Genomic DNA, 12,199 nt, shown 5'->3' with positions numbered 1-12,199 from the left:
CTGTGTAAGTTTGTGTCACCAGTCACACCTTTTCTTAACATTTTCCACTGCATGGTTATATCTTCTTCCCCCAAATTCCTGCATTTTGTGAACCAAGCCCACATATACTCGATTAAGACATTACTGGTACTGGTAGTTAATCATACCATGTGGTCGTCTAACTGCCAATTTCTATTCAATGTATCAAAGCTTTAAATTGAATATAACTATTTATAGGGTTTCTGCAGTAACAATTTCCTTTTATTAATTGTGGAATTCAAGTCTTGTGGTAACTGTTTCTTTTGATGATAATAATCAATATTCTAAAGATTCTATTTCACTGTGCTACTGTGCACATATGTTATTTTTGACATTTTGATCCATGTGGATTTATGAAAACAACCCCCCCCCCAAAAAAAAAAAAAAAATCTTTATGAATTATTTCCATCAGTGCAATATTGCCTGTCTGTGTTTTTAAGGTCTGCTGTATGAATAACGTCAACCATTGAAATAGCATTTCAAAATCTTCCCCCTTTTTTCACACACACACACACACACACACACAAAGAAAATTGCACGAATCACACTTTGTGCCAATTGCTAGTGGGTATTTGGAATGTTTTGTCTTGTGTGTAACTAACATTTTTGAACTGTGCAATCCCTTGTGAAAGGGGATATTTGCATTGCATATGAAAGTGCATTGTGTCTGTTAAATGTTTTCATCTCTTCTGCATTCTGTGACTAAAGCTCTCTTCTAGAAAAAAGAAATAAAGAAATGCCTTGCCATCATCGAAAAAATATGCGTGACTCGCAAGTTTTATTGAATGATATTGTGAATGATTAAGTTATGCATGTGGTGATTCAAAATTGTTCAAAAGTTTTTATGTAATGCGTAGAATTCTGTTTGATGTGCATCATGTTCTTTAATATATTAATCGCCATGTCATTAGATAAATAGAAAAAGCAGAAGGCATATAAAGAATATATATTCCAAACCCTTTCATTAAACCTCAGAATGTCTTTGCCTGTATGTCCATGTGTGTTAATGTGTGAGTGTTTGTGTGTGTGCTCAGTCATCCAAACATGTATGGTGCTTCAGATTTTCATGTAAACATGAAATATCTAAAAGTATTTCATCAAGTTGTTTAGAGTATTTTGATACAAGTGCAGATGAGCAAAGTCTGAAGTTCAGTAGTCCATACGAGGCCACTATTAATTTTAGCTGCATTGTCATTTAATTTCTATTGAACTAGCACCATTCTTGTGTTTGATTTGTGTTCCAACAACTTGGACAAATAGCCTAGTATATTTTTGATAGTGTGACTTGTTGAATTAGGTGTAATTACAAAGTCAATGGTCCACAAGACACCATGATTAAAATGTAGTTCACAAATGTGTACATTGTCATTAAAATGACCCATCAACACTGATGCCTCATAAATTCACACAAATGTTGATTTTATGATTTTAGTTTCATCGAATTTTCCAGACTTCAATCATTGGACAAGGATTTATGGCCTGTCCTACCACATAATTTCTTTCAAAAGAAGTCAGATTGTAGGTATAGAATAAAGTCTTAGAAAATATAAAATGTTTAGATGCAGCTAACTGAGCAGGAGAAGAGGATTTAGAGCACCATTGCTCAGATTAAATCACCATAAGTCGCATGCCCCAAGAAATCTGGAAAGTTTCACAATTCCAAGCATTCTGAAATTTCTAAATTCAGGCATGAGGTAGTTGGGATACAAAACTTTGATTGGTATTAAAACTTTTTTCATTCTTTCGGCCAAGTCATATCATCTTACAGTTTCAATTTCTTTCACGAAATCTGGCTTTGTCAGGGTAACATGATGACAGTCAAATACTATGCAGGTTCAAAGTGTATGTTCTTTAATGGCTGCCAATTGAGGTAGATCAATGAGACATTGATTGTAAGCAATGTAGCAAGGTTTTGTGCAAGCCTTTTTACTACTGTTCTTGCTTTGATTCTAAGATGAATTTTTTGGTGCACTTGCATTGGACTACACCACAGCATTTTTGGACTCTTGATAGATAATGGCTTACTTGTTTCCTGTATGCATAAAGATTATGACATTTAAATGAAATATCTTGTAGATCAGGGGCCTTTTGTGTTGAATGTTTTTTCTCTTTTTTTTTCTTGAAGTTGCCAGGTTGCAAAAATTGCTATGAATTACCAAACAGTATTCATTCAGCAACTTGAGCATTTGATGTGACAGTACTTGCAGTTGTTGCGGTTTGTAAAATTTGCAAGCCTCTGTAATTGATCAGGCACCATATGTATGCTTGACATTAATGGATACTTGAAATTGATATGGGGGAACAAATGGCATTTGAATGAATGTAGAACCTATTTGCTTTTATGTACATGTATTTTGGCTTTCCTCGCACACTTCCATCAGCAATGACATTGGACCTGGGTAATTCTGCGTGCTTTTTTGCCTTTTTAGAGTTGTTGAGTATTAACTTTACATTGCTTATGAAAATTAACCAGGCTTTGAAAGTGCATTTCTTTCCTTTGTGTTAAAGTGTCATGTACATACAGTCAGGTGCATCCTTTGCTTTGGACATATTTTGTAACTATTTGAAACACTGGATATGCAGTGATGTTTGGAATGGACTAACTTTTTAGCTTTTACAGTTGTATGCTAAAAAAACTAATGGGACTACAATGCACAATGCATTCTTTACAGAGCTGTATCATGTAGTATAGTTTGGACTTGTCTCAAACTGAGCGGTTTTATTAAAGATTTTTCATGTTTAAATGTTTGGGACTTTTTCACAGGTGGCTGTAGACATGGCATATGTTGCAAGGGGAAAAGTGTATTTTATTTATGAACAACTTCAGTGTTCTTTGATTTTTTAATTGTGTGGGAAGCATTAACACTGTGCTGTGTTCATGAATGTGTTTCGTGTGTGTGTCTAATCAGATGTTGGCTTTTTAAAATTATACTATGTGATTATGTTGTATATAAAAGAAACTTTGTATTTAAATGATACCATACCCAGGTTGATTCTTTGCAGTCACCATGCATGAAAATTTATTACCAATTTAAAGATGAATTTGGTCTGATCTGTTCATGTGTATATTTACAAAAAGCAGGCAGTTTTTTTTGATTGTCCAAAATGAACCGCAAGTTAATTTGATTGTTTTACATTAAATTTGTGATGTGTACACTAACAATGCAAATTTGTCATCGTATTAGTGTTAGAGCACCCTCCAGTTTTGTTTTTTTTTTTGTTTTTTTTTTTGTCTCTTTGTCCACCCATCTTATATGGACAGAGCCATGATCCTAGCCATTTGGACTGGCTATACTTCATTTCTTTTGTACTACATGTATGTTGTGATTCTCATTCAGAGTAATACAAAATTGTGCGTGCTTACAAAAGTCATAAAAGCAATTTTAATACATTCTATTTGTCAAATGAATCTTGAAATCTGATCATTTGCTTTGCTTTTTTGGGCAACAAATGAAGTTACGATTTGTTCAACAGAAAATGACATGTCTTGCTTGCTCCATGGAAATATAGCGTCATCGCGTCATGAATCCATCGACTTGCTTCTTTGTTTAACTAATGTAATCTAATACTCTGTGAAAAATGTTTTAATAGAAGATATCCGATGCTATTTCATCACTATTATGACCTTTTAGATTATCTAGACTGCAGATGCTTTCTGAGAAGATACCACACTTTTTTTTTCTTCTTTTCAAATTAAAAAAAAAAAACTAAGATGCACAAGTTGTTTGCATCACCGTTCTTTACAGTATCATAATGCTTAAATTGCTTCTCTACAGAGAAACCCCAGCTTTGCCAAAGGTGGATAGAAGTCAATGCTTTTGCCGACATGTTTATTCTTACTCCTACTTGTAGATACTGTTCTATTACTGAATCATCTGCTTTGGTGATATGGTTAAATTCTGGTGTGAATTCACGCTTCAGCTCATTTTGATATTAGATGGTTGCAATATTAACCATTATGTGTGTGTGTGTGTGTGTGTGTATGTGTGCGTGCATGTGCATTTGATATCATTAAAATTTGTGTTTGTTTTCTTCACCAGCGGAGATGCACTCATTTTGTATTGCCATTAAATTCTGTGATAAGTTTGTGCCTTACTTTGTACACTCCTGTCATATGGCTTGACTGTAGAAAAGTGAAACGATCGTGTTTGGGAATTCCTCACTTGAAGCTTCTTCACCATTGTTACAGAATGGGAATAGTCATGTCGTAAGGGTCAAGCTATGAAATTTACATGGCTATTTGATTTCTTGTACGATACTGATATCCGAATATGCCCACTTTGAGCAGTTCTTCAGACTTTGACTCAGATTTTAATCAACAAAATTCATTTTGTGAAGCTACAAGCAAAATGCATGGATTAAAAAACCTCAGAGGAACAAGAGATTAATACTACAATGGATTTTGTGAGATTGGCTTTTCTTATGATGCCTCAGCATTATCCTTAATTCATCCAGGGATTTCAGTAAAAACAATCCTCTAAAAAGTATTTAGTAAACATGTCACCATATGAGGCAAATATTTCTTTTCTTTCTGGCAGCTATGTTCAGAATTGTTAGGTTAGTTCCTTTTTTTGTTCTCTGTCACTTAAGAAAAAAAAAAATTATTGCTTAGCTGTTCCACCCTTAGTTGAGAGAATCAAGAGTAATGTTATCTTCCATGTGTTTCTTTGCAGCTTCCGACACAGCATGTCGGGCATGAACCTTGTTGAGATGGACAGCCGCCGCATCGTGACGAGCCGCGAGTGGCGACAGGGTCGGCGCGACAGCAAGGACCTCACCGTGGCGACGTCCGCCGAGTTCGTCAAGAAGTTTGGGGGCAACTTTGTGATCAATAAGGTAAACTGGAATGACATCTTATCCTCCTGGAAGGCAATGCTGATACAGGGAGAGGGAGAGATACAGATAAAAGGGATGGAGTTATCTTTTTATGGTGGTACCCCAGGTGGGTATGCACTGATTGTTTGGTGGATAAAAAGCCGCAGAAAGCACGCCAAGAGCTTCACAGAGCACTTTGCACAGTACTTCACATTTCAGAGTACAATGTAGTCTGCCATTAAAGGGAGATACTTGTGTTGATTAAGAGGTTGATGATGTGCCCCATGGTTACTGTCAAATGCTGTTGTTGTTTTAGATTTTTGTTACCTTTACATCCTACCAAGGTAAATGAACCCCATATTTAAAAAAGAAAAGAAAAAAAGAAATGATTTGAGTGCTGCATTGGCCTTCTCCGTTATACAGAGATTCTCAATAACATGTTAACACTCTCTAGTCAGTGTTGAATGTATTTGTCTTTTGACAGCTTGATGGCTGTGGATATAGATTGTTTGCTGCACAAATGATGAATATTGGACAACAACAACAAAAAAGAATAGGTAGAGAATACAGTAACTATTTACTTAGTTTGAATCAGCTTCACTGACAATTGGATGAGTTAACCACCATGTACTGTTTGTTGGACCTACATTGTATGACTCTTTTCACTATTAAAGAAGAACAAAAAATAGCAAAGAAATGAGTAGGCTTTGCATTGAATTTTGATTTCAGTCAGGGTTCATAGAATCGACCGACCTCTATTCCCTGCGTGGATCTGCTGCATTTTAAAGTACAAGTTGTAACTAGCAGGTCAGTTGTTAAGATGACAGCTTGAAAATGGGTAATGGTCTCAATACAATGTCAAAGTATTTCCTTCTGGCCAATGCAAAAATGAATGCCAGTGGTTATGGTACACAGTAGATACATTTTTGAATGAACTGACAAATCTGTTGAAAGAAAGTTGTTTATAATTGACAGGTATTGTGATGTGGTGTGCACTTTTTCATTCTCTGCCATCTGCAAGGTGCTGATTGCCAACAATGGCATCGCAGCAGTCAAGTGCATGAGGTCCATCCGAAGGTGGGCCTTTGAGGTCTTCAGGAACGAGCGGGCCATCAGGTTCGTCGTCATGGTGACGCCGGAAGATCTCAATGCCAACGCAGGTGGGAATGGTGTTTGAATACTCTTCCCCTTTACTTTTACAGAGTCATCGAAGAGTTACGTATAATGCTTCCGGTATGCTGAAATATGAGTGGTTTACCATTAGATTGTGTAAGCTGTTTCCTGGAAATTTGTGAAAGTGTCTACTAGTTCCCCTGAGTTGTGTTGAAAGATGTCGCCTTGTTACATGCATGTAGTATTTCCATCCATCATTAGGTTGCTGTAAATGAATAAGCTTGTGTGAACTGCAAATGAATTAGCTGGTGTGAATTGTAAAATGCAAAATTAATGTAAGCTTTCACCTGGTCTAGCCCACGATGAAGTTGTATAAGTCATACCCCTTGAGGACGGGCTGATTTTGCTACAACACGCATCATTTCGTAGACACTTGCCCGAGTGTACTCAGGACACATCCTCAGCGGGTTAAACAGGCAATTGATGTATAGTACAGTGTGTGATAATACAACTCCCCAACATTTCCTCTGCAGAATATATCAAGACGGCTGATCACTATGTCCCAGTACCCGGTGGGCCCAACAACAACAACTACGCTAATGTGGAGCTCATCCTGGACATTGCCATCAGGATGCAGGTGGAAGCCGTGTGGGCGGGGTGGGGCCACGCCTCGGAGAACCCCAAGCTGCCAGAGATGCTGCACTCCAGTGGCATCGCCTTCATCGGTGAGGAAACATTTCTCCTTAACCCTCTGACTCTCAGGAAGCTGTGTGTGTGTATGTGTGTGTGTGTGTGTGTGTGTGTGTGTGTGTGTAGCAATGGGCTCTTCCAACTGCACCTCTGTGCTTTCTTAACTGATCAGAACAAACGCTCTGAAACTGTCTATGAGTAGTGATTACGCAACTCTGTTATTAAAGCCCTGTGATATCACCAGAACATTTCATGGGGACAATGGTATTGTTATACTTCAGTGGGTTGTCAATATTTAGGGAGATATAGCCTGATGATAAAAAAAACCCCAAAGGATCCCTTTAATAGCAAGATACTGCAGTCCACATGCACATGCCCTGTAAGGGTTATTCAAGGTCGGCGTGTTTTTAGTGCATTGTTTTTTGTTTTCAGTCCAACAGCAATCATGCTGCAATCTTGTGGACCCCAAGCAGATAATCTGTGGCTGTTTCGGTTGTGTTTGTGTTTGTGTGTTTGTGTGTGTGTGTGTGTGTGTGTGTGTGTGTAAACTTGATATCAGAGCTGTTACCATCCCCCATATCTTGATTTTAAGGAGTGTGTTCAGTTGATTGTGCTACAGTGTCTGTCCTGTGTTGAGCTGTTTCCATGCTAGAATTACTTAAGAGTAATGTGTGTTGCACAATGCATACCTTCTGGGAAATTTGGATATTGCAGTACATTGTTCTGTTGATTACAGGTAGAGCTCTGTTGGAGTGGTATCCATTCTTCTAAATTCTCATAGCGTGAAGAGAAGAAGATGAAAGAAAGTGAGAAGAATAGAGCGAGTCCAGTTGACAAGCAAAGAAATAACAAACATACAGGACATGTAAGATACAAAATCTAAAGTACGCCGTGTAAAAAAAAAGAATAGGCCATGCATTAGCACAGTTTTATGATTACTCACAGACAGACATTCTCTTTTGAATAATTTGATAACTAGGTCCTCCGGAAAATGCCATGTGGTCGCTCGGCGACAAGATTGCGTCGTCCATCGTGGCCCAGAGTGCCGGAGTGCCCACTCTCCCGTGGAGTGGCGACGGACTGACCATCGAGTGGTCCGACGATGACACCAAGGCGGGAAAGGTCATCAACATCCCAGACGACCTCTACCGGAAAGGATGCGTGGCAGATGCCGACGAGGGAGTTCAGGTATTTAACCCATTGAGGACGAGCTGATTTTACCATCACACACACTTCCCATAGACAACTGCCCGAGTACACTTGTGACTAGTCTTCAAGGGGTTAAAAACAAACCCACAAAAAGTAGCCCAAACTGAATATTCCTTTTCCTGCATAGTCTGAAAGAGTAAGCTCTAAGCTTCAAAATGATATATAACTTGTTAGATTTGACAATCCTAACCCATTTAAAAGTGATTTAAATATTTGAGAGAGATAGGAGTTGCCGTTTCATAGAAAGGGAAGAAAAGAGGATCTAAAGATTAGGGTACCTGAGGCGTGCTATGCAGAAGGGAGAAAAAAAGGAACAAAAATTGTCTACATAAAAATTCAAATATCTTGATTTCGGCTTTACTTTAAGCTTCCAATTTTTTTCAAAATTTTGACAGTGGGTACAGAAAAGACTATTCTCTAAGGTTAGACAAATGTTAAAGATTTGAGTTGGTCGACCCAAATGACATATTTTGGTCTCTTAACTTTTTGTGGGTTTTGAGCTTGGTGGTAACATATATTCACGTGTCGTGTGTTGATGCGAGGGCTTTACAGGAAGGTCACATGGTAACATTGAGGTTGTGAGAGCCCTTCTTATTTTGGGAAGGATCAGGTATTTACTCTTTCTGAGAGACTTGTATATGCCATTTGTTTAAAGTGGAAATACTGAGTGTGTTGTATTGATGGAACAAAAACCGCCCAAAAAAGTTTTAGCCCTTTATTTCAATTCATCCAAAGAAATTAGAAGTTTGCATGGTCACGTGAATATTTAAAGAATTGAATAGAATTATCAAAGAGCTTTCATTAAATTAGCTTTCTCACACATGTCACAAGTAATCCTCCCACATGTTTCTTTAGATTTGTCTTATCCAAATGCAAACTCCTTTGCCCCAACTGCTGGAAACGGCCATCGGTGACTAAAGATCAAATCACCCCTGTCAAACTTTATGGTATCATGTAGAATTCCTGGATGACTGTTCCACCACTTGCTCCTGTGTGGATTTTCCAGAACTTGTGATGTGGTCATGTTTGTCTGTTTGTTTGTTTGTTTGTTTTACATTTCTGCATCTCGTGGAAAGGGGCGTTGACCAAATAGTACAAAATACTTTGTCAACATAATGGCTACATGTATGGGCACTTTAAAAAAGGATTGACTGATCATCAATTTACGTTTTGCAGGCGGCTGAGAGAATCGGATTTCCCGTCATGATCAAGGCATCGGAGGGCGGTGGAGGAAAAGGCATCAGGAAGGTGGAGAACAAGGAGGACTTTGCCAGCGCTTTCCGTCAGGTGCAGAACGAGGTCCCCGGCTCGCCCATCTTTGTCATGAAACTGGCCAAGAGGTGAGCTGAACTTTTTGATGATAGCCCCCAGCTTTGTTCTTCAAGATACTGAAGGATGTGCACTTTGTGGTGGTGTATCTTTAGGCAAGCAAAATTGAAAACTTTTTGTCTTTATATTTGATAGTAGAGAAACCTACACTGAACAGCGACTGAAGCATGTGGTTAAGTTTTGAGAATGATGCTCCATTGTGTGTGTGGCATAGTGTTCTGATGATGAATTGGGAAGCATGTCCAGAAATGATAAATGCTTTTTGTCATGAGTGCAACATTCAAAGTGCTTACTGCAATATTTCAAATATTTAAGTATGATTTCTATCCTTTGATATTGTTGATATTGTTGAGCGTTTGGGATTTACAGCCCTGTCTCAGGCAGAAGGGAGACGTAATGTCTGTTTGATAACACAGACTCTTTGGCGTAAGGGTGTACCGTTTTGAATGCACAGTGTATTGTATGCAAGCAAGGCTGTCTGTGCATATTACATTATGTAGTGGCATGTTAGGATGATGATATGCTAATTGCACGAACAATGAGAAGACGCTTTGATGCGAACATACCGCCAGGAGCCAGTGACTGTGTTCCACCTTGCTTTCTTTCCTTTCTTTCCTCCCCACCCCCAGCGCTCGCCACCTCGAGGTTCAGTTGCTAGGAGACAAGTACGGCAACGCCATCTCATTGTTCGGCCGCGACTGTTCCATCCAGCGCCGCCACCAGAAGATCATAGAGGAGGCACCCACCTCCATTGCCAGGGATGATGTCTTCCGGCAGATGGAGATGGTAGATTAATTACTTAACGACCCCCTTCGGAACTCCTCCGTCACTCTCTCTCTCTCATTCTCTCTTAAAGAAACAAACAACACAAACACTGATGGGATGTTTAGTTAAAGTGAATAGACAACTGATAATGCAGAGTAATGTGTGTTTATTGCAAGCAAAGATGTAAATTTGATGAGACACATTATAGTTTTAGAAACGTACATGAAGTTCCCTCATGTAACAATGAAAGAGCTGAACTATGGTTACCATATATTTATTGGTCAAAGTGCCTTGACACTGGGTTTTGCTTTGTAGAAATCAGTCTGTTGTCAAGCTATACTTTCATACTGTTTCAGACATTTTGACTACAGAGTTGCATTTTAGTGACTTCTTTTCTGTTGGATTCATTGTCTGCCTCCTTTGTAATATAGGCTGCGGTGAAGCTAGCCAAGATGGTAGGTTACGTCAGCGCCGGGACAGTGGAGTATCTCTACAACGATGAGGATGGGACTTTCTCCTTCCTGGAGTTGAACCCCCGACTGCAAGTGGAACATCCGTGCACGGAGATGGTCGCAGGCGTCAATCTACCCGCCCTGCAGCTTCAGGTTAACCAAAGAAACTAATCAGAATAATATACTTTTTTTTTAAAGGAAGAAAGAAATTGATGCATAGTTTCTTTGCGAAGCACCTTGGCTTTTATTCATTTGTGTATACAGTTTCCAGTCTTATACATTTGTCAGAAGTTGTGTGGTTGTTTAAGGTACGGTAGGTGTATAGTATATGGTGGTTGTGTTTTCGGTATATTTCAACTTTAAGAGACTAATGATGTTGATTCTGTAATGGTTGATTTCAGACAGCTAATGGAGCTAATGGGAATTTTTTTCTCTTCTTTTGATAAAGATATATAGGTTCGGTTGGAAATTCATGTTTTCATATGAGTAGCATTAAATAATGAATTTCATGGCATATACATGTATATGCCCTAGATGAGAAAAACTGCAGATGGGGAAATTTGATGAGATGTGCCATCGTATGCACAAGGAGGCCGTTCTTTCTCTAGATATACCACCACGGTGTGCATGATTCTAGCGTCTTTGTTTTTTTGTGTTTGTCGAGAGATCCAATTCATCAGAGGCTACTGATGAATAGATTGCCAGAGGGTCACCTTCATTACGTTGATTGTTCCAGGTTGCCATGGGAATACCTCTCCATCGAATTAAGGACATCCGAGTGCTGTACAGCGAGAGTCCGTGGGAAGACACTCCCATCGACTTCGACAAGTGAGTGGAGATCCCTTTTTTTTTTTTGTCCTTCCTTCTCTTTTTCAGTGAAAGCAAAAGAAAAGAAAAAAGAAATGCACTTCCTGTTCTGCTCTGAGATAATTCTATGAATCATGGGAATATAAACCAATCTGTGATGAGTACTTTCAGCTGCTCCCATGGTATTAATTATTTCCTGGACAAGGACGAGTAGCTTGCGAATTCTTCGGAACAGCGTCGAGCTGGATTTCAGACCATGGATCTATGGACTTGTAATAGTTGCATTATTCCAAATGCCACATTGTTTTACGCGAGTAGTGTTGTTGGCCACTTCTGCACGTGTGCAAATATGCAAATGAGGAGACGTGATAATGTCTTCTCATCACAACACTCCTATTTGCTCGTACAAAATAGATATTATAAAAGCATGTTTTTATCAACAATCTTGCAAGGACACATGCCCCCTAAAGTGATCATTGCTTCAAGACTACAATAATTTGATTGGAAGGATACAGTTTTCTTTTTTAAGTTCATGGAAAAAGGATATTTGATATTAAGATGTATGGACAGATTAATGGGAGACTTGTGTGAGGTGATATTCCAAGTTGGTTGCTACTTTTGTATATCACTGTCTAGTGAAAACATGCAAAACTTTAGCATCCCATTACTCTCTTTTACGATATTGTAGATCCGATATGGATGAATCCATAACCATTCTCTTTGTTTGACGTGGCTCTCTTTATTATGAAAGAACAACCTGATCATTGTGTGGTGGAATTGCTCTTTGATAAGCAATCTCGCCCTTTGCCTGTTACACTAACATAGTATGCCATCTTTTTCTAGGAGTAATTTTGTACTGAGAAAACAAGTTTATGATTTATGTTAAAAATGCTTTATTAATTTGAAAAAAAGAAGCAATAATACAGATATGTGTCTTTGAAAAGTGGAGCACAAAGTGGGAATCCTTTTTCAGCTACTTTTTCTGTAGAATGCGGTAAATA

At 38.5% G+C, this 12,199-nt stretch overlaps 1 protein-coding gene across 1 annotated transcript in view; it reads left to right on the top strand.

Moving 5' to 3' along the window:
- The window catches only part of LOC139727122 (acetyl-CoA carboxylase-like), a 102,341-nt gene that overhangs the window by 31,132 nt on the left and 59,010 nt on the right, over positions 1-12,199 (top strand). Inside the window, exons 4-11 of the mRNA XM_071638103.1 lie at positions 4,692-4,854; positions 5,855-5,993; positions 6,480-6,671; positions 7,616-7,824; positions 9,022-9,185; positions 9,804-9,960; positions 10,371-10,544; positions 11,128-11,219. Of these exons, the coding sequence (XP_071494204.1) occupies positions 4,692-4,854; positions 5,855-5,993; positions 6,480-6,671; positions 7,616-7,824; positions 9,022-9,185; positions 9,804-9,960; positions 10,371-10,544; positions 11,128-11,219 (1,290 nt within the window). The remainder of the gene's footprint in view (positions 1-4,691; positions 4,855-5,854; positions 5,994-6,479; positions 6,672-7,615; positions 7,825-9,021; positions 9,186-9,803; positions 9,961-10,370; positions 10,545-11,127; positions 11,220-12,199) is intronic.

Source organism: Diadema antillarum, unplaced genomic scaffold, assembly GCF_040938485.1.
Source record: "Diadema antillarum isolate AM-2024a unplaced genomic scaffold, OU_Dant_1.0 seq00000119_RagTag, whole genome shotgun sequence".
Taxonomy (NCBI): domain Eukaryota; kingdom Metazoa; phylum Echinodermata; class Echinoidea; order Diadematoida; family Diadematidae; genus Diadema; species Diadema antillarum.
This window is presented reverse-complemented; position numbering and strand designations above follow the sequence as displayed.